Source organism: Rhinatrema bivittatum, chromosome 5 (assembly GCF_901001135.1).
Source record: "Rhinatrema bivittatum chromosome 5, aRhiBiv1.1, whole genome shotgun sequence".
NCBI lineage: Eukaryota > Metazoa > Chordata > Amphibia > Gymnophiona > Rhinatrematidae > Rhinatrema > Rhinatrema bivittatum.
The window spans coordinates 16248522-16271769 of record NC_042619.1 but is presented as its reverse complement, the minus strand read 5'-3'; the positions used below and the strand labels follow the sequence as shown (position 1 = coordinate 16271769).

The window sequence follows — 23248 nt, the reverse complement described above, 5'->3', positions numbered from 1 at the left end:
AACCATCGATTAGGATTCAGCTGGTAGTAAAGTTATCCAGGTAGGTTTTCCCAGATAATTTTATTCAGGGATATTTAGTGGGATGTGTATCCCACCAACTATCCCAGTTAATTTATCCAGCTAATTTTAGGAGGATAAGTTAGCTGTTAGAGGCTTTTTTGAATATTGGCCTCCCGGAATCTCACAGATGTGCAAAACCTTATACCCAGTTGGCAGGAGGGGGAAAGTAAACCTAAATGGGACACAACTGAATATCCCCTGTACTGATCCAAATTTCAATTCTGGGCAACTATCTCCAGTAGCTGGGGAGCTGTCCCCATGGAGAAGGCTGGGTGACAGATAGTGGAATGAGTAAAGCTGCCCCATTGAGCTTTTTTCCATTTTACGGTATTTGCAAAATGAGCTCTCCTTCCTGTGTCCCTGCCCATCTTCTGCTGCTCTGTCCAGCTACAGTCTCTTTTTTTGACTGGCTGAATCTCGTTTTGTCTTACAGTAATTTAACGTCTTCTCATCCATTCATTTTTGCATGTAGAAGTTTTCTCTTGACTTTACTCTCTTCCCCCTCTGGAACCTTTGGCCTATTTCCATTTCTCTAACAGCCTCAGGAGGTGATTGGTGGGGGTACAGGTCACCGACCGCCAGGACATGTTGCGTTTCCATCTCAGAGTTCTTACCTGAGTTTCCCTTCATGAGGCAGCTCGTGGGGAGGGTCACTGCAGGTCAGCTTGGCTCCTCCATCCAGCAGGTAGACATAAATATGTTCCTATATGTGAAAACAAAAGCACAACATTGTGTTAAAAGTCCTATGTCCTCAACGTTTCGCTACCGTTTGATTGTTTTTCTTGCAATTTCTCAGCTTTGCTATCGTTAATTTAAAGGGCACCACCAGAATTATTTGGATTGCAAAGGGTAGGATGGCACAGCAGAGCTGTGACGTCACAAATAGTGAATAAACACTCCAGAATTCAATTAGAGGGGAAGGTGGTGAAGCTTTACACATCTCATAAAGGTGTCTGAGAGCATTAGAACTGTAAGGTCAGAAGTGTCTGCTACTAAACAACAAACCATGCACTCACTTACTGTGCTGTGCCTTAGAAATTCATCAGTTTGGAAAAGAAACCAAATTATTTCATTTGTACATAAAGATGTCAGCAGACAAAGACCACTTAAACTGTGGTCTTCCCCTTTGTGCCCGTCCCATGGATGCTTGAATTCTGCCACTGTTTGGCTCTTACCAACTCCCTTATACGGCTAAACGTTACAAGCACAAAAAGCAGGCATGTACTGGGCTGATCGGGGGTGGCACGAATTAGCTGTATAATTTCTATGGCCAACTACTGCTGTCCAGAATCCGTGTAAGTTTAGACCTGCTATAGAGCAGGTGGAAACTTAGCCGGGTATACTTACCTATATGCGCATATTCAGCGGAACGGCGAAGCTGCTGAACATATATCGTAACTTAGCCGGCCAGCTTTGAATATCTACTTCAGTATGTCTCTTGCAAACCAGTGTGCTCAAAGTAAAATTTCAAAGTCAAAGGATCAGACTGTGAAACACCCAATCTTCCCGAACTGCACTGAGAGAGAAAACTCTGTTGAGTAGGAAATGCTGAATTTTCTTGGCTATCTGAAGGCAGCAAAGAGACTATATACTCATTTAAGTACTGCTACATCACGGCTATCTGGACCTTCATTTTCAAGTTTTTAGTTTTCCTGGGAATTTCAATTTTATAAAAAAAAAAAAAAATCAGTCGGAAAAATGACTTTTCTTATAATACAAAGGAGAAAAATCAGTGGGAAAAGTCAGAGGCCCAGGAAGCCCAGTTCAAAAGATTTGCTGCATACATCAGCACTGATTCCTTACAACGTTCTGTTTGTCAGAATAATTTTTATCCTCAGGATTATGCTCACACACAGAGCTTTTATCCTCTCAACACACAGCCATTCAAAGTCCTTAAAAGGACACCTTAATTAATGCTCCGCGGGGATAAAAAGACATCACCCGGATGCCCCCGTTTTCATGCCAACTTGTTTTCAGTATGATCGTTAATTAGTCCATTTGCATTTTTAATAGCAGACCAAGGCAGAGAAGCTGCCATGGTGCCTTCTCCATTGGCAAGCAACCATGCATTCACCAGCAATCACTCAACGGCTCTGCTAAGCTGAGGAATTCTGCTCGCTTTATAGCGACTGGGCAATACCTCATTGCATGCCGCATAGCAACACCCACTCGGCACAAAAAGTGAGCCATTTTCCCTACAAGCATGGTTTGTTTTTTTTTCCCAACAAGACCTTTCCTGCTGTAAAATCACAGTGGGTGAAATGTAGCTGGCTGGCTGGACCAACGGACAAGAACCTTTAGAGCCGAGTGAATTATGGGCTGATTTATCTCCTGCTGCCAGGTGCATTCATCGTGTGCTGTCAGAGAGGATGCCAAGGGGCACCTGGCTTGCCAACCCCTGGTTTCTTTCTACGCAGTTTCTCAGAAAGGGGCCAGCTCCTAAACGTTCAGCAACATTTTAATGCAGAACTCTGTTAAATATGTGTCAGCCAGTCATCCTGCTAGGCCACCAATCTCACTTACCTATGCAAGCACATATTAAGTCAACCATAGAGTAGCTGGTTCATAAGAGTACAGTAAACATCATCTAGAGCTGAAGAGAGACGCAGAAGGAATGTGGGAGAATGCCTTGTCACTGAGAAGCAAACCCCTGGAACAGATTTCCAGCAGAGAGTATATACTCCCGGGGGGTAATTCTGCATTACAGCGGAGTGCTGAACTTTCTCACAATTCCCCTCCTGTGCCGAATTTCCATTTTCTAAGCAGAATGTGGAGCAGGCCCTGGCTTGCTGCGAGCAGAGCCCATCCCACTTGTGGAAAAGATGGCGCGGGGCCCGGCGGCCGTGAGTGGGGCTCATCCCGCCCGCGCCGAAGATAATGCGGGCCTCGGCGGCCACGAGCAGAGCCCACCCTGCTGAGGGCGAAGATAGAGGCGGCCCTGATGGCTGCGAGCAGAGCCTCTCCTGCTCACGGCGAATATGGTGCAGGTTCCAGCAGCCGCAAGCGGAACCCATCCCACTCATAGCGAATACGGTGCAGTGAGCAGAGCCCATGCCGCTCGTGGTGAAAATGGTGAAGGTCCCACTTATGGTGAAGATGGAGCAGGCCCCCGGTGTGAGTGAGAGTGTGTAAGACTGTGAGCCTGCGTGTAGGGGTGTGTGTGTCAGAGAGAGAGAGCATGTGTGACGATGTGTGGGTGTGTGTGTCAGAGAGAGGGAGTCTATGTGAGGAGATTCTGAAGGAGTGTGTATGTGTGTGAGAGATTTGGAATGAGTGTGCATGAAAAAGGGATTGTGTAAATGTGAGGGAGTGAGGATGCTTGTTTGTGACAGAGGGAGCCTGTTTGTGTGTGAGAGATGGGGGGGGAGCTAGCCTGAATGTAGGGGTGTGTGTGGGAGAAAGGGAGCCTGTGGGGGTGTGTGCGAGAGAGAGAAAAAGAGAGGGAGCTTGTGTGAGGGTATGTGTGTGCATGAGACAGAGAGAGGAAGCCTGTACGAGGGAATGTGTGTGTGCAGAGGACACAGACGCCTTCAGTTATAGACATTTAATACTCCGCCTTTCACCAATTAATGGTCACAATGTGGATTACAAGCAAAACTAATGAAAACTGCAACTGCATCTTTACAATTCATACGGATTGAAGCCCCAAGAGTGCAGTAATCAGGCACGCTGGCGTCTGTCGGCGCTTGCTGCGAGGAGATAGAAGCAGAATGTATAAAGTGGTGATGGGGCGCCTGGACGAGGGAGAGTGGCATACGAAGGCCCTCGGGGTAGAGTTCTGGTCGCCGAGGAAGAGGTCTCGGTCACGAGGACTGGGTGAAGGCCTGGCTGAATAGCCAGGCCGTGGCTTGTTTTCTGAAGTTGAGGTAGAGTTTGTTTCAAGGTGCAGGACTAGCGGTAGCGCGGGCCGTTGCTGACTGGATGAGTGGCCTAGTGGGGGGTTAGAGCAGCGGGCAAGCTCACTGCCGCTCCTTGGGACCTTGGGCAGGTCACTTTACCCTCTGTTGCCTCAGGTACAAACTTAAATTGTGAACCCTCTGGGGATAGGGAAATACCTACAGCACCTGAATGTAATCTGCTCTGAAGTGCCGAAAAGCAGAATATACAAATAAATAATGCTCTTAGTCTTGTGCGAATGAGTTTAATTAGTCCAGAGCCCTACCAAACATCCCAGAGATCTTACCTGAAAGAAATAAAAGCCCCCCCCCGTAGGGTTGCACTGCAGAGCCCCTTGCTTAAATAGTTTTGTTCAGCAAAATTGGAAGTGCAGCTCCTGCCCAGTCTCCAAGTGAATGCAAAGTCCCACACAGCAGTAGCAATCAGGCAGCGAGGGAAATAAATCCTGGGCCAAAAGGGGGCCGGAAGCAATCCCCCCCCCCCCTCCTCTTTACCTGTGGTCCAGCCCAGTGTCTCTCCCCCTCTGGGCTCAGCCACCCCACCTGCTTACCGGCGGGTTCTTGATCAGGGCAAACCTAGCAAAAGGCTTTCCTTTCCGAGGCCAACTCATTGTGGGTCTGAGGACTTCAAATCCGATGCTAACTACGCCATCTTCTTCTTCCTCTTCCTCCCAGCAGTTCAGCCCTCTCAACTGGCTCCCATCTGGCTTGCTCTTGGCCCAAAAATGTTCCAACAGTGCCTGAAAAAACCCCCCCTCCAGCAGGCACTTGTGCCCTTCACTAACTCTGGGGCAGATGCATTAAGCACACACTTTTACCCTCATCTGAATGCACAATTTTTTTTTGTGCAAATGTTACCCTCAACGCAGCAAGACGTTCTGCGCACAATTTTGGTAACTTTCAAACCGGCGCACATGTGCGCGTCAGCCCATGCCCAGGGACGCGGCTATTTTATAACGAGCGCATATATGCACGCACGTTATACAATACCCTGGCCGGGCGCACACACGAGGACCACATTCTAAGTGGCTGCGCACAGGGGCACGCAAATCCCACTTCTACCATGTAAACTGGGGCATTTTAAAAGAGGTGCGCGCCAATGCTGTTCCCAGTTTTACCAGTGCATCCTGAGCTCACCCAGTTAAGAGATGGGTCCTCAACCCTCCCCCCCCCCCCAGTCTGATAGCCTTCACTCCCCCTCCTGAGCCCCAACCCTTAAAACCCTGCAGATCTGCCTTTTTTTTTTTTTTTTTTTTTAACTCACATGTCATCCATACCAGAAGTAAAGTTATACGACAGGGGAACCTCAGCACCCGCCGGGAAGTGCATGGAAAATACTTCTGCTCCGGAGGAGCAGTAAGAAGTGAAATAAAAAGATTTGGGGTAGCTAGGTAGGGGTTAGGGGTCGGGCTGGAGAGGGGAAAGGGAAGGAAGGTTAGTCAGGGGGTAGATAAGTTCCCTCCCAGTCTGTTCCTTAATTGAAGTGGACTGGAAGGGAACTGGGAAAATGGCTGAGTGCGTTGCCGCTCGTAATTTGAAAATCCCCACCCCCCCCGCACGAGCGAGTTGGGGTCCGCCCACACCTGCGGATGTTAAAATCCAGCGCGTGTGGACATTGGATTTTATAACGTGCGCGCGCCAGCGCACACACGTTATAAAATCAGTGCATCCATGTGCGCGCGCCGGGAACTGCGTGCAAATGGACACGCGTGCGTGGTTTTGAAAATCGACCCCCTTTGTGCATATAAAACGTGTTTTCTGCGCATAAATATACCTTATGTGCACATAAAAATGCTCTCCGAGCTGAAAACAGTTTTGTGCATATAAATCATATTAATCACGAGTTTTGTGTGCATAAATCACAAGTGAGATGCTCTACTCCCCTGAATTTCAAATGTGCATTCAGCCTGTGCTGAGCACACATTTAACTGGCGTGTGTGTGCACCTTTAAATTCCTGATGCATTAGTATACCATTAGCCTACTTCATTGTGTGCCGAACTGAATTTCAGTACAGTGTTAAGCCACACGTTACTGCATCCTCCCCTTTAACTCTCCATGCAGCCAGTGCAACAGAGCCCATTGGCAGGTAAGCTCCTGGGGGAGGGGACTTCGGCGTTCTCTCTTCTTCTGAAGGCTCATCACACAGGAAACTTCAATTAAGCAGAGCACAAATCGTGCTTTTCCTTAGTGGAGGGCAGGTCCCAGATGTTGATGGAAAGCAGGGCTGTAAACTCACATTGTCTTTTGGAAAGGTGAGGCTCCAGCAGTCCACCAGTATCTCCAGCACAGGATTTGCAGGCCTTTCTGAATTTAGCAAGGCAACTGCTCCCATTGATTTATGCAAGTTCTAACATTTTAGGTAAAGCTGTATCTTCTCTGCTTTTTATTCACAATTATTGTAATTTATGTTTATTTTATTAATAGAATTTGATAGCCTGCAATTTGCTATGCTTTCAAAGTGGGTGACAATCCAACAGGGGCGTCATTAAGCTCTGGGCACACAGGGCTTATGAGCCAAGTCTGAGAGTCTGTGCCCGGAGTCTCAGGTGCAGGGGGAAAAAACCCAAACTCACAAACAAACTAGAACGTTTCTCCGATCTACTGCGCACTGACTGCATGCTAGGAAAATCCCCCTCCTGATCCCCAAATCATGGCTTTGTGACCTCAAAACCCCCAACTCCCGTGTGGGGGCGATCGGCCCAACAGGCTTTAGTCACCGCCCTCCGTCGGCAGGAGAAACAGCATGCAACACGACAGTATGGGCCTTCGCGTGTGTTTATGTGTGAGGGCGCGAGAGAGCCTGTGTGTGAGAGAGAAAGAGAGGGTGGGTGTATGAAAGTCTATGTACATGTGTGTGTGTGTGTGTGTGTCAGAAAGAGAGAATAAAGATGGTGCAGCCCCCCTCCTCCAATCCACAATAATCTCAGTGGCTGGAAATTCAAAATCCCAGGCATGGATAATGGAAGATTTTTTTCATCCTTATTTATTGGATATTATTTAATGTGTCTGCATTTTTGAAATATTATATTGGTGTATTTGGAAATTTATGAACATTTTAATGAAATTTTAGTTGTATGTTCTATTCATTTTGAAATGTTTATTATTTTTATTAGTATGGTTTTACTATTATTATTAAGAACATAAGAAGTTGCCATACTGGGTCAGACCAAGGGTCCATCAAGCCCAGCAGGATGCTGGGCTTGACTGTTTCCAACAGTGGCCAATCCAGGCCATAAGAACCTGGCAAGTATCCAAACATTAAGTAGATCTCATGCTACTAATGCCAGCAACAGCAGTGGTGTTTATATTTCTTGATTTTATTGTTTGTTGGACCCTTATTCTGTCTTTGGTAAGCGTCTTGCCTGTGTGAACGAGATGAAGGATCCTGCTGCTATATAGTTTCTACGTAGGGGTCTACAGCAGTCTGTCTTGCTCTGCTTTCAATAGGATTGTTGCTTTTTGAGTTCTGAGAGTTAGTGTTGTTTTGATATGGAAGATTTGTCTCTTGTGGTAAACTGTACACTTGGTAGGTTGTGATTAGCTTTTATTAGATTGATGTAAATATTATTCAAAAATACTGTATGTGAGCTACTGAAACTTAATTATTTTTACATTCCGGTTTCTGGCCCTTCAAAGCAGATTACCCTCAGGTACAATATAGGACCTGTCTTTAGGTGTGAATGTCTCTGATTTGACATCCTATGTAGTTTTAAAAGCTTTTATATACTATTTTTAGGTACAGGTATTTTTAGGCATCCTGGTTTGTCCTGTTTTCCAAATAGGAGATGATTTGGTGTTTTAGAGCCTGATGTAATATTTGCAGTGTTGCCTTTTGAGAGGCAGTGATTGGTTTTGGTACGGGAGGTTTATTCATGGCTTTCTGAGGGCCAAGTCCATACCCAATACATGTTACAATAGGCCTAATGCCATAAGGACTACAAGTGACCTTTGTGCCTTGAGGAGAGAGGGTTGAGACTTCTGGGGGGGAGGGTGTGTGAGAGGAGAGGGCACTGAGGGAGTGAGACCGAATACACAGCCCTGGTGCCCTTGTATCTTCTGGCTAATTATCAATATCTGAGGGTGAGTGGTATTGGTGGGAAGGACCTATGGGCCCGTGTCCCGGATCTTATAAGTACTAGCAATGCCCCTGCAGTCCAATAATAAAACAATCTAATAATATAAATACTCAATTATGAACCCCCATAGTCCATAAACTGAAAGCCACGACATATCCTCAATTAATAATTCCCATACCAGATTCCTGCATCATTATAAAACACCCACCATATGAATCTCTCTCTCCTATCTCCTTTTCTTTAATAATCCTAACTTAGAAAAATGTTTTTTGTAATCTTTGAACCATCTCTTCTTCATCCCCAGGGCTCTGCAGAGATCCAGGTATTGGCCAGACCCGGGGATCCGGGAGGACACATTGGCAGCTCCTTTCAAAAGGAGGCCGCACCTCCTCTGTTCCGCCCGTTTTTGGAGCTAGAAATTAGAGATGGGGGATCCGTTTCCATCCATGGAGGCCTGGATTAGTTTAATCTGAATACGATCCAAGTTCATAGGTTCTTTTATCTAGTGAGGAGGAGGATTGTGTTTGGGCCTGGGAGAATCCCTTAATCCATAAGAACACAAGGCTTGCCATACTGGGTCAGACTAAGGGTCCATCAAGCTCAGTATTTTGTTCCCAGCAGTGGCCAACCCTGGTCACAAGTACCTGGCAGTAGAGAGGTTCCACGCTGCTTATCCCAGGGATTCCTGCAACTCCACCTTGCTAATGGTTAATGGACTTTTCCTCCAGGAACAGGGCCAAACCTTTTTTAAATGCAGCTGCACTAATAGCTTTCACCACTTCCCTGCAATGAATTCCAGAGCTTAATTATTAGAAAAATTGATGTCAAAGCGAAAATCAGTTCATGCAAAATGTCATTTGAATCTCAGAAAAGCTGGTCGAAAAAAAGAATGTCTTCACCCTGGCCTTGAAGGATTTTGTGCATTCCAATCACGATGGACTTAATGAGACTTGAATAATTAGACTAAGCACACTGGTGCACTCTGCTACCCGCAGGGAAGTGGAGGAGGTGCTAATGGCATTTAAAATGAAGCATGAAGGCAGGGGTACACTCAGTACCAGGGCTTAGTCCAAATCCTGGCATGGATTCTCCATAACGTGGTGGTGGGGGGAGAAGGAAGGATAGACCTCCAGATCCCAAGGCGTAGTTGTAAGTCTTTATGTCTATGGACGTTAGCTCAAACTGTGTCTCTGTAACTTCCCAGTGTCAAGAAACAGGCCGGACACATATGTGGTGTTCTTAAAATTAAAGGTTTACTGTTTAGCTTGCTCAATGGAAATTGATTGGCACAAATTACATTTTCTTCTTGTCACATCCATGACCACAGCAATAAACAGAATCCAAACTGATTTGTGTCTGTGGTCCATTAGTTTTTTCCTAGAAGTCCCTTTTCTTCACATAGCAACGTAGAAAGTACCGGGTCTGGGTCTTGGTAAGAGAGTACTGTGGTCTGGGCTAAACATAAGAAAATAAGATTTATTTTATTTTATTTATTTAGGTTTTTTATATACCGGCATTCGAGACAGCAGTCACATCATGCTGGTTCACATAAAACAGGAGTGCATAATAAACTTAAACTAGAACTATGGTGCGGAAAAGGCAGTTACATGTAACAGGGTGGCTAGAACTGGGAGAAGAGGGAAGAGAAAGGACAGGTTAATAATGGTTAACGATAGTTACAAGTAGTTAACAATGGGGTAGTTGATGATGTGTGTTGATGTTGAGGTGTTAAATCAATTGGAGTCCGGAAATGCTTGTTTGAACAGCCAAGTCTTGAGTCTTTTCTTGAAGGTTGAGAGGCAGGGTTCCAGTCTAAGATCTGGGGGGATGGAGTTCCATAGGGGTGGACCGGCTGTAGAGAAGGCCCGATCCCTTAGCGTGATGTGTCTGGTGGTTTTGGAAGGCAGTACCTGTAGTGATCCTTTGTATGCATCTCTTGTCGGTCTTGAAGAGTTATGTAATCGGAGAGGGATATGCAGGTCAATTGGAGCCAGTTGATGGATGTTTTTGTATATGGTAAGAATGGCCTTGTAGATTATTTGCCATACTGGGTCAGACCAAGAGTCCATCAAGCCCAGCATCCTGTTTCCAACAGTGGCCAATCCAAGTCACAAGTACCTGGCAGGATCCCAAGGGGGTAGACAGATTCCAGACTGTTTAGCCCAGGGATGAGAAGAGGATTTCTGCAACTCCACCTTTATAATGGTTTATGGACTTTTCCTCCAGGAACTCATCCAAACCTTTTTTAAATCTACCTGCACTAATATCTTTCACCACATCCTCTGGCAATGAATTCCAGAGCTTAATTGTGCATTGAGTAAAAAAATATTTGCTCCTATTAGTTTTAAATATATTACCCAGTAACTTCATTGTGTGTCTCCTGGTCTTTGCACTTTTTGAAAGAGTAAAGAATTGATTCACATTTACTCATTATTTTATAGACCTCTATCCTATCTCCCCTCAGCCGTCTCTTCTCCAAACCTTTTTATCCTTTCTTCAGAAGGAAATTGTTCCATCCCTTTTATCATTCTGGTTGCCCTTCTCTGTACCTTTTCTAATTCTGCTACCCTTTTTTTGAGAAGCAGTGACCAGAACTGCACACAATACTCAAGGTGTGATTTGTTTGGGTACTGGATCTTGGGGGAGGGCTCACAGATCACGACCTTCGGATCTCTTTTTGTACAATGGACCTTCTCCCTTTCAGCTATAAATTACAGTAACCCCCTTCCAGTCTGTATTGTCCTAGGCTGCGGTCGGCTCAGTAAGTGATGCTCACGGTAACACCATTTATGGAAAGCCTCATTAATACGCCACCAGGAAGAATGGAGTGGCAGGTCCCTCTAAGGAGACTGACAGGGCTAGAACGCTGCTCTAGAACCAGAGACTGCTGACTCATGCCACCCATTTTCCTGCCGCCAAGACACACACCATCCGCAGCAGTGGGAGTCTGGGGCGCTCACACTGGAAAGAACTGCCATTTGCATCTAATAATTCAAGTGGGTTACGCTGGCTAAAGCTCTAATGCAGGGGTCCCCAAACTTTTCAAAAACCAATGTTACTGTGGAAAAAATTGCTTAATTACTTCTCAATTAATGTATAGAAATGGCGGCAATGATTGTTTCATACTTAAATAATCTATGGAACCAACCAGGTTACCTTGTGTTTCAGACCACCAGTCACCTTATTTAACCATCGCAGTACCACAAAAACATGGCTACACATTTTTTCAAAGTGCAAAGTTGTTTGCACTTAAAATGAACTGTCAAAAGACTTTATATCAGGGTCACTAATTCACTAGTTCACTGGTCGCCACTCCAGAAAAGGGGGGAGGCAGGGGGCCCAAGGGATGTCTGTAATATTTCTAGATTGCTAGGAGGTTTTCATTTTATTCAATTTGTTTGCACAAAACAAGTTACATTCAGGCTCAGTATTTCCCCTGACCCCAGAGGGATTGCAATTGAAGGGGATCATTTACTAAGCCGCAATATTTTATGGAGGGGAGGCATTCCCGTGGTATCGCCCCCCTCCCATGAAATAATACTGCGGTTAGGCGAGAAAAGCAAGCGCTGGAGCCCCTCTCTTCCCAGTGCTGCCATTGTCTGAAAGGGCACCTGCAGCCCAAGCCTCTTTCTGGCTTTTGCTGCTGCCTTACGATCACCAGATACAATCACCCCCAGATCCCGCTCTTCTTTTCCCTCCAGGACTGTAACTTTCCCTTTGGGTCTCTGCAGCCCAAATGCTTTCTCTTGCATCTGCCTCCTGACATGCAGGGGAGAGAGAGAGGGTGTGACTGTGGCTCCCTCCCTCCTACCCTTGAATTCCCTCCTCACTCACTCATTTCACTCCCCTCCCTTCCTCCACCCCCTCCCTTCCCTCACTCATGTGCCTTCTTGACCATCTGCTGGTGGGGTCTGGCCTCCATGACAGTAGCTCTCCGTTAGCGTGGGTTTCGCCAGCCTTTTTGTTGTGTCGCTGCCACCAGGCTTCCACTTCAGCTAACAAGGGCTGAGAAACTCCACCGATTTTTCCGTTGCCTCTACCATACAAGGATGTTCACTTGGAAGCAGATCCGGCGCTGCTCTCTACATTGGTGGTGGGGTGGAGGGGAATTAGGGCTGGAGGGTACTGGAAGCCAATAGTAACAGGTGGGAGAGAGAAAAAGGGGGGGAAAAAAAAAGGATGAAGTGCGTAGCTTGCTGGGCAGACTGGATGGGCCATTTGGTCTTCTTCTGCCGTCATTTCTATGTTTCTATATTTCTGTATAAGAACATAAGAACATGCCATACTGGGTCAGACCAAGGGTCCATCAAGCCCAGCATCCTGTTTCCAACAGTGGCCAATCCAGGCCATAAGAACCTGACAAGTACCCAAAAACTAAGTCTATCCCATGTTACTGTTGCTAGTAATGGCAGTGGCTATTTTCTAAGTCAACTTAATTAATAGCAGGTAATGGACTTCTCCTCCAAGAACTTATCCAATCCTTTTTTAAACCCAGCTACACTAACTGCACTAACCACATCCTCTGGCAACAAATTCCAGAGTTTAATTGTGCGTTGAGTGAAAAAGAACTTTCTCCGTGCCCCATGCTAACTTCATGGAGTGCCCCCTAGTCCTTCTATTATCCGAAAGAGTAAATAACCGATTCACATCTACCCGTTCTAGACCTCTCATGATTTTAATATCATCTTCTGCTTCCGCTGACAGGGCCTGGGAAACCCCAACATCCTTCCTACTGCTGCTGCAGGTGAATAAGAATTCCTCGGCAGGCAGGATTCAGCCGCAGGGAATAAAGATAGGACGGGCCAAAAAACGAGCTCTATTGGCCAGATCTGTTCCCCAGTTTGGGGACCCCCACATGTGTTATTTGCTAGGTAGAATGCCATCTTCAGTGGGGTAATGCGGACACTGTGTTAGATCACTTCAGACAGGCGTGGAGGAGTAGCTTAGTAGTAATAAGAGCAGCAAATGGAAAATCAGGGAAGCCAGAGTTCAAATCCTGCTTCTCCTACCAACAATTTTGGGCAAGTCACCTCAACCTGCATGGCCTTGGGGATCATTTGCTAAAGGTTTTCTCTCATTCTTTGTCCATGGGAAAAATGCTTCATAAATAGGGCCCTTAGGCTTTAAGCTTTCTGGGACAGCAAAATGCTTACTGTAGCTGCTTTGTGACATGCCTTGAGCTTGGATCTGTAAATGTGCGCAATCAAATCCATTGTGGGTGACACCTATTTATTAGGCTAACTATATTTGTGGCTACCTTTTGAGATTTATTTACATTCCCTCCGATAACTACAAAAACAATTTTCTACTGACCTGAGGAAGGGAACAAAACTCTTGAAAGCCAGTCACAGATACCTTCAGACATTCCCGTGTCCTGCAGCTGCTTCATGCATCCCCAATTCTCCTCAGAATATGCCAAATAAACGTAGTGGTAAATATGAACCAAAAGAGAGAATTACCACCGCATAGTAACTGCAGAAGGGTAACCAAGGGTATCGTGAAGAACATAATGAAGGGCCGGCCAGAACAAGCCGCAGGGCCAGAGCACTTGTAAATAATGCCTGAAAAGCAATATTGACCGCGGTGCCTGGAAATGTGCAAAGTCTATGGATTTCCTCTCATTTAAGCTTATTGCCTGCTCCTCTGCCAGACGAGAGATAGTGGCCATTGCTGAAGTGGGACGTGATCCCCATGATTCATTTGCGCCTGACAGGAGCAAGTTAAGGCTCCTGATAAATTAAGTCGTATGAGCGCCATGCTTCAAGGAAAGAGCTAAAGAGGTGGAACGGCGGCAGGACCCGGGATAAGAAGCGGCGGCAGCTCTTTTCCCAGGTGACATGAAATCCCCTTACCCCTCTCCACCTGAAACACTAGGGCTTTTTTGGGTTCAGTTGGTCCCAGCTGCTCATTTTGGCCATTTTGACCTGGCATTGAAGGCACTTCTTTTATGAATAGGTTTCTGGTCGGGTGCAGTCCCTGCTTGACCTCACTGCTTCTATAAGGGGACAGAGATACCCCTAAGTAACGGGCAGTGCAGCAGCAGATGAGTTTCACATATAGGGGCGTGAACCTAGGTCACAAGACATGGAATTGCATTAAACACCGAATAAAATAAGGTACATGAACCAAGAAAGAGATCTCCAGGGAAGCAGGGAGCCAGACCATTCCATTCTTTGGTTTGGTGCCAGTTCAGCTGGGACTGTTGTTCGGATTCAAGCCAGTAAGGGTTTGGTAACCACTTCAGCCAGGGCTGGGGTGTCCCATCAGGTGAGCTAGGGGGCGCCGAACAGCAGCCATGTGGGGCCGCGAGCGGAGCAGAGACTCAGTGGGCCGCAAGCGGCGCCCATCCTGCTCGCGGCCCAGAGAACCACGCACTCAGCAGGCCACGGGCAGCGTCTCAGTGAATGAGGCAGGAGCTGGGGCTGGGACCGGGACAGGACCGAGGGGGCAGGCACAAAACACAAGGTTTGCCTAGGGCGCCCAATACCTTTGCACTGGCCCTAGGTTAAGCACACATGAACCAACTGGTTCTGTTCTGGATCACATGCGAATATTGAAATTGAAGGCACACGTGGCAGAGCGCACTGTCCCAGCAGCCTGGGCCCCGTCCACCTTAAACACAGGGCATTCTGGATGCAGGGTGCCGTCTCTGAGCAGGAATAAAGCCCGGGCTCAGAGGAGAGCAGGACCAGAACGCAGCTCCATTTAAATACTGCTTGGCTAATGCGTTTTTTGGGAGGAAGCATTGCTGAGGCAAGCTGCTCCTAAGTACCATCTGACTGTATATAATAGAAGTGTGCAAGAGAAAGCTGGAGTCCAGGCTGTAATCTGTCCTCCGGCCAGCCACAGACCGCTCCTGCTCTGCGACAGCACATTATAATTAGCATTTGCCAAGCGGAACAGAGCAAGATAAAAAGTTACAACTACAGTCAGCAGACTTCAGCTCAAACTTCCAAAGTGGAACCCAGTGCGGCACAAGCAGATTTCCCTACTTTACTTTCAAAAACAGGCATATTAATGATGTCCACACCAAAACCTCGCCCCCCTCCCCCCCCCCGAACCCCCTCTTTCTAGTGCAGATAAAAGCATTGCACAAAATCACGTCTGCACGTAATTTTACACGCACACCCCCCACCCCGTCTTTGTGCACAGAATCACCTTTATTTGCCTGGGAATCCTTCTGAAAATCAGACCCTTAATGATATATCTGGAATGCCTATTTTATTCTGAACTGTTGAATCCTCCCAGGTCCTGGCTGGGTGTGCTCGTTCTGGTTCTACAGCCAGCGAGCACACCGCATCAGAATTTCTCTTCATTCAACTTATCCGCGCCAGTAACCAGAAACTTTTTTTTTTGGGGGGGGGGGTTGTTCTGGTTCAGCTATGACAGGAAACTTTCATAAAAATCTTCAGATTCTGATCCAGTTCAGAAAAATAATATTTATTTATTTTATTTTTAACTTTTATATACCGACATTCTTGCATTAAATGCAAATCATGCCGGTTTACAGTGAAACAGAAAAAGCAGGAAAAAATTCCTTAGTCGAATACAATGAAACAGCTTAGTTAACAAAGGAAACATAAAAATAAATTTTTACATATACACAAAGGTTTGCACGAAGGGGTGCATAAAGGGGAGAGCCCTCGGGCTGGTTTTTCATTCAAATTCAGGTTTGGCTCGACTCCCTGCACAGATTATACATTGGGAATCAGTTGGAAACTCAGCAAGCAACAGCTGAAGCTGACCATACAGCAGCATCCATTGAGCGAGAAGTGGAAGTAATAGACAAAGACTTCACGTTTCCACTGTTCAATATCTTTGTGAGCGACATTGCGGAAGGGATAGAAGATAAGGTTTGTCTATTTGCGGATGATACTAAGATCTGCAACAGAGTGGATATGTCTAAAGGAGTAGAGAGAATGAGATGTGATTTAACGAAGCTTGAACGGTGGTCAAAGATATGGCAGCTGGGTTGCAGCTGAGGTGCAGTAATCCAAAAGAGCTGTATGTGATGAGAGGTGAAGGTGTTGTGCATGGAGCAAGAGAGAGACCTTTGGGTGATAATGTCTAGCGAGCTGAAGACGGTGAAGCAATGTGACAAGGCGATAGCTAAAGCCAGAAGAATGCTGGGCTGCATAGAGAGAGGAATAACCAGTAAGAAAAAGGAGGTGATAGTCCCCTTGTACAGGTCCTTGGTGAGGCCTCACCTGGAGTACTGCGTTCAGTTCTAGAGACCATATCTCAAAAGGGACAGAGACAGGATGGAGGTAGTCTAGAAAAGGGCGTCCAAAATGGTGGGGGGTCTCCATCAAATGATTTATGAGGAGAGGCTGAAGGATCTGAATATGTATACCCTGGAGGAGAGGAGGTGCAGGGGAGATATGATACAGTAGGGATGTGCATCCGTTTTCCACGGATTTGTAATCCGCAACTTATTTTTTGCTATCTGTTAAATACGTGGGGAGGCGAAATGCATCGCGACCCCCCACGTATAAAACAGGTATCCGTTTTATTCGGCCTCCTAAATAAACATTTAACCCCCCCCCCCAAGACTTAACAAAACTCCCTGGTGGTCCAGCGGGGAGTCAGGAAGCCATCCCTGCACTCTTTTGCGGTTTCCTCATGGCGCCGATAGCCTGTGTCACAGGGGCTGCCGGTGCCATTGGTCAGCCCCTGTCACATGGTCACCGGCGCCATCTTGTGCTCCTACCATGTGACAGGTAGGTCATGTGGCAGAAGGTCGCTCCGGGACCCTCGTTGGACCCAACCGGAACTTTTGGCCAGCTTGGGGGGGCCTCTTGACCCCCACAAGACTTGCCAAAAGTCCAGCGGGGGTCCGGGAGAGGAGGCGCAGAGGAGCATGTGACGCCGGAGCGGAGGAGCACGTGACGCCGGCGTCAAAAGTTCCGGTTGGGTCCAACGGGGGTCCGGGAGCGGAGGCGCGGAGGAGCAAGTGACGCCGGAGCGGAGGAGCACGTGACGCCAGCGTCACTCCGCTCCGGCGTCACGTGCTCCTCTGCTCCGGCGTCACGTGCTCCTCTGCTCCCAGACCCCCGCTGGACTTTTGGCAAGTCTTGTGGGGGTCAGGAGGCTCCCCAAGCTGGCCAAAAGTTCCGGTTGGGTCCAACGAGGGTCCCAGAGCGACCTCCTGCCACATGACCTAACTGTCACGTGGTAGGAGAACAAGATGGCGCCGGTGACCATGTGACAGGGGCTGACCAATGGCACCGACAGCCCCTGTGACACAGGCTATCGGCGCCATGAGGAAATCGCAAACGAGTGCAGGGATGGCTTCCTGACTCCCCGCTGGACCACCAGGGAGTTTTGGTAAGTCTTGGGGGGGGGGGGGGTTAAGGAGGGTGGGGGGTTTAAATTTTTATTTAGGGAACCGGGAAACGTATTGACGGATCATCAACTTATGGAATTTTCCATACTTCCGCATGAAACGGAATCGGCCATCCACGAATATGTATCCCGAATGCGACGAAAACTTTTGGCCTGCACATCCCTATGATACAGACCTTCAGATACCTGAAACGTTTTAATGATGCACTATTAACAACAAACCTTTTCCGATGGAAAGAAATCAGTAGAACTAGGGGTCACGAAATGAAACTCCAGGGAGGACGACTCGGAACCAATGTCAGGAAATATTTCTTCACAAAGAGGGTGGTGAATGCCTGGAATGTCCTTCCAGAGGAGGTGAAGAAGACAAAAACAGTGAAAGATTTCAAAGGGGCATGAGATAAACACTGTGGATCCCTAAAGGCCAGAGGATGGAAATGAAGAAATAAGTGCATGGGGGTAACTTGCTGGTGTGGCTTAACCAATAAACCTTGATACTGTTGATGCAACTTCATCATTGCTCTCTGCTTCAACGGCAGGGGAAAAGAGGAAAGGGGGAATTAGTTTCGGACAGCAACCAACAAGGGCATTGAATTTTATGGTCTGGGAAAACAAATAAGCATGGGCGTAACTTGCTGATGTGGCTGTTATTACCCTTAACCAATAAGCCTGATACTTTTGATTGAACTCCAACATTGCTCTCTGCTTCAATGACAAGAAATAATTGGGAATTGGACCAACAAGGGCTCTGACTTTGACGGTCTGGGAAACTGATAAGTATGGGGGTGACTTGCATGATGCGGCAGATACTGCCATAAGCTTGCTGAGCAGACTGGATGGACCATTTGGTACCTTTCTGCCGTCATTTCTGTTTCTATGTTTTTATGTGTATGGTCGCAGTGTATTTGGTTATAAGATTTTTAACCCACCTATCGATATTTCCTAAGTGAGGAACAACTGTACATCCAGTTGCACGGTGATGTTCATGCTTGGGTACTGTTCCTCCAAAGAATATCCAAGATTTGGACAGAGTGAAAAAAGGGACTATTAAGTCTAAGCTTGGGGGGGAGGGGGAAGAGATAGGAACACGGGCCTGGTATTTACCTTCTTCAAAAAGAGTTTGATCCAGTAAAGGTAAAGTTGTTGTCATTAGGGTCAAAGTTAAAAGGCACTAGAATATTCAGGCACAAGCATGATTTTCACTTCCTTCCTTGCTGAAAATTCAAAAAATTCTTTTTTTATCTTAACTTTAATTTAAAACATTTCTAGTGAGAGGTTTGTAAAATACCAAGTTCCATATAAAACGCATGGAGCCTACTTCCCAGAACGTGTGTGCACATCCATGTGATTAAGTGGATCCCCCAAGAAATACCCCTGGCCAGAACCCCTTGGACCCTCTGACTGGGGGACACACACACACGGACATGAGATCTCATAAGCCAGAAAGTAGGGAACCCACTTTCCAAAATCCATGCTCCTATAGTACCTGGGTCCAACTCCTGTTGGCCTCCAGACTTCTCTTGAACAGTAGGTATGGATCAGATGCAAACCCCAAAAGTTACTAAGGGGCTTAAGTACTAAAATGCTGTATGTGAAAGATGCCATGCAGCAAAAAGTAGAACTTTGCAGTGGTAGCAGGTTTAGGTCTAAAGTTGAGTGATGGTGGATGGGTCTTGGTAGGATTATAAAAGGGTTACCCACGCGGCACAGGAGAGAGGGAAAAGAAGCTAAGGAGGAGTCTGAGCAGGAGTACAGTCGCTGATGTCATTCTGGGCAGAGTTTCTGCACTCCGCCTGTAAAGACGGCAGGTTCTCCAGGAGTGAAGATTCCTGGGTTTGCTAGAGGAGCAAAAGGGGCTCCCTTCAGTACCAACTGGAGAGCTAGCTTGGGGGGATAAGGACCCTCCCCCTGTTATCCAGGGGATGCCACGGCCTGAGTGTGATAAAGAAAGTCTAAGCCTCGGTGAAGACTTGAGGGGGAAGGATCTTCATTCAGGACTGTACCCGAGTGAAGTGAGAAGCGAGTACCTCCTTGAAAGTCTGTGATTCTGACTAAGAGGCTGTACTTCCTGTGTTTCGGGAACTTTTGGACCGCAGGCTGATTTTCCTGCCTTCTCCTGGACTTTTAACAAATTCTTTTTTTTCTGTTTTGGAACACAAGGTTGAATATGGGGTTTATTTTGCGTGCGAGACTCCCCTTGATTCCATAACAAAGCTATTTCCCCAGTGGAAGGAATCCTGGTTCCGGGGCTGCAGACAGGCATTTCTAAACCCCTGTAGTTGCCAAAGGCAGGACCGGTGCAAGAGCATTTGTTGCGCTAGGAGAACTTCAGTCATGTCCTGTGTCCCCCACCCCCACACACACACACTTTATTACTGGCAACAGTTCCAGCACAGTGCTCCCACCTACCGGTGGTAATGGATCCAGCTTAGCACTCCCTTTGGCTATTTTGGTTCTGGCAGAGACTGCTCTGGGCCTCACACAGTTATTGCACAGAAAAATACCACCAGATTTATGAAACTGCTGTGCCAAATGCCAGAGTTTAGCAAATCCTATGGTAGTTTTCAACACTTTTCTAGTCATAGCAAATCACTATGGTGGCCCCTTTATCTTAGGACTCTGGGAGCACTGGAACTTGCCTGAGCATTCGGATGCTCCTGGGGAAACTTTAATTACAGCTTGGCTTATGAGACGTAATTTATTTATTTAATGAGTTTTATATACCGTCATTCGGAAACGTCAGAATAACGCCATCATAACGGTTTACAAAAAAAGGTTACAGGGATAAGGAGGGTTAAACATGGGATGCAAAGTACAAACTGTTATTAAGCATAGGGGGTAACGTGTAAGGATTTAGTTCCGTTTTTTGTTTCATTTCTTATTTATGAAAACCTAGATGTGATGAATTTCATTTATTTATTCATGAGGTTGGATTGGAGGGCGATGATGTTGTGTTGTTCATTGGGTGAGTTGGTAGGCTTTGTTGAACAAGCACGTTTTTAACTCCTTTTTGAAGGTTTTTAGGTTTTCTTGAGTTCTGAGCTTAGTCGGTAGGGAGTTCCAAAGTTTTGGGCTACCAAGGGATATCGCTCTTTTTTGGGTTCAGGTGAGTTGATTTGAGTGCGTTGGTGGTGTTTTAGGAGTCCCTTATTTGCTGATCTAAGGTTTCCATCCATTTACCTAGTCATTTGCATGCAAAACAGACTGCCGCACTTGCATTGTGCCAGGTTTACAGGCTGGAAAATGCAATTTCTGCATGTTGTTTTCTCTTTTGCCATGCTAATACCGTTTACCAAGTGTTAATGCTTTAGCACAATTTAGTGGATAGGCCTCTTAGTATCATAATTGTATGTGCATTCATCCCCTAAATAATCCTCTCGAGTCTCAAAGACCCTGTGACATATCCTGAAAATTTACCATGGATCAGATATACCCCCAAAATTATTAGGTGGCGTTATGGTACACGTGTATTTGTGGAATACGTAGATCCCCTCCAAAATCTCCTTGTCATGATCTCCTGAAAATGTGGTGTGGATCAAATGTAGAAACAAAAAGTCATCAGGTGGCATAAATGTAAGCATGTAGTTGTGAAATAGGAGGATAGCAAATTATACCTTTGTCATGATCCTTGTAAATTCCCAGGCATGTCCTGAAAATTTGGTATGAATTGAATACAAAATGGAAAACGATATTTGGAAGCAAACTTGTGTTTGTATGTATTCATGGAAAAAACAGATGCCAAAAAAATCTCCCAGTCAGAATCCTGGTGTCCCCGCTAGACATGTCCTGAAACATGGGGGTCTATTTTCAAAGGGGTCTGGATGGCTAAGCTGGCACTTACCAGACAAACCCTGGGGTTTTGAAATTCCCGCCTGTTTTGACTGCCCCCGAGTTTATCTGGCTCTCAGCTAAGATGGATAAGTTGGGAGCAGTCTGGGAAAGAACAAAGTTATTAAGGTATGTTTTTATAGTATGAATGTGAGACTATGGGGAGAATGCATGGGGTACATATGGGGTTTTAGTATTATATTGAGTGAATTCATGGTTACAGGTGTCATGAGGAGCGTAAATATTCTATTTTGTGAATTTTCATGTAGGACCGTGTAAACACATTTTTCTAAACTAAACATAATGTGAAAAGAAAATGTAACGTTGATTTGAATTCATTTATCGTGTTGAAATGAGGATTCCTTTCTGTCTCAATATAGGAAGAACAAAGTTAGTCAGATGACTTAGCCAGGTAACACAGATATCATGACAAGTTAGCTGGCTAACTTTAGGACTGCTTTAGAGCTGTCCTAAAATTATCTACATACATGTTACTCCGATAACTTAAATCTTAACCAATTATATTGAAAATATAGCCAGTTAAGTACAACCCTCCCCGAGTCTCTCACCCTCCCTCAACAATTAATAAAGATGCTGTTGGGTAGAGCGCCTGAAGGCCATCCACCAAGCCCCCCCCCCAAATGTACAGCCTGAGAAACTTCCTCTCCTTTTGGAAAAAGCAGGCAGGCTCCCAACCTACCTCAATCCTCCTCTAAGCCACCCTGCAGCACAGTACATTTGTACTGCTCCCAGCAGCGTGCAGAGAGAGCGAGGGGCACTGGTGCCAGGAAGTAGCCTTTAGAAGTGCCAGGCTCCCTGCGCGGGCAGCAATAGTAGCGCTTTGGCCCTGTCGACCGTGGAGGCAGGTGCAGCACTCAGCAACTCCCATCGGGGAGAGGGGAGGTGCTGGTGCCCCCTACGATCGCATAGGTCCATCCACCCCAAAAAAGGCACAGAAGTCTCAGGATCCAGTCTATTGTCAGCTAAGGGGAGGGAAGGAAGCCCAGGATCCGCACTTTCATTATGTGGCATCCACTATAGCCCGAAGGGGTTCCCCAGATCACAGGGCAGCTTGCTCTCTGGGCTCTGATGAAAGTGCAGAGACAACGCTCAAGAACCATTAGATGCTCCCCCCTTTTTCCTCTCTTGCCATGCGACTGATCCCAATTTCATGCTCAATAAAAGAAAGCACCTTTCATGCAATGAAATACCTCCGAGAAGAGCACATAAAAACAGGGCAAAACATCACTTTCTGATAGCACTTTACAGCTCATACAGGAGCAATCAAGTATGGGCAGCAGCACGACGCTTTTCATGTACTTGGTATTACTGACAACAGATCATCATCTGGGCGCGTTCTACTCCATCTCCGGTTATATGCTGTGCAGACATGCATGGGTGCCGCACGCTTTTCATGTACTTGGTATTACTGACAACAGATCATCATCTGGGAGCGTTCTGCTCCATCTCCGGTTATATGCTGTGCAGACATGCATGGGTGCCGCATGCTTTTCATGTACTTAGTATTACTGACAACAGATCATCACCTGGGAGCGTTCTACTCCATCTCCGGTTATATGCTGTGCAGACATGCATGGGTGCCGCATAGGGATGTGAATCGTTTTTCAACGATTAAAATTATCGTCCGATAATGTTTATATCGTCTTAAAATCGTTATAGAACACGATACAATAGAAATTCTAACGATTTATCGTTAAAAATCGTTAAATCGTGTTAGTGCGCACTAACTCGAGTTAGTGCGCACTAACGGGGAGTTAGTGCGCACTAACTCGATTTAGTGCGCACTAACTCGATTTAGTGCGCACTAACTGAAAATGATACAAATAAACACTTTCCAGGTCACTGAAGGTCAGTTAGGAATGAATATGTGTTCCTATTGGCTGGCTGCCCTCTTATCTATTGATATTACCAAGGTTACCACTGAGGTGATGGTTGGGGGGATGGGAAATGGAACTGGAAACTAACGAACACCAACAGAAAATGAAACAAAGTGTTCACACTTCCCAGGTCAGTAAAGGTCA

The 23248-nt window shown here is 46.3% G+C and overlaps 1 protein-coding gene across 4 annotated transcripts in view; it reads right to left on the bottom strand.

The window, feature by feature from the left end:
- Positions 1 to 23248, bottom strand: part of PDE2A (phosphodiesterase 2A) — a 733167-nt gene that overhangs the window by 284693 nt on the left and 425226 nt on the right. For all 4 annotated transcript variants that reach the window (XM_029602059.1, XM_029602057.1, XM_029602058.1 and 1 more), the window contains one exon: positions 675 to 763. In XM_029602059.1, the coding sequence (XP_029457919.1) occupies positions 675 to 763 (89 nt within the window). The remainder of the gene's footprint in view (positions 1 to 674; positions 764 to 23248) is intronic.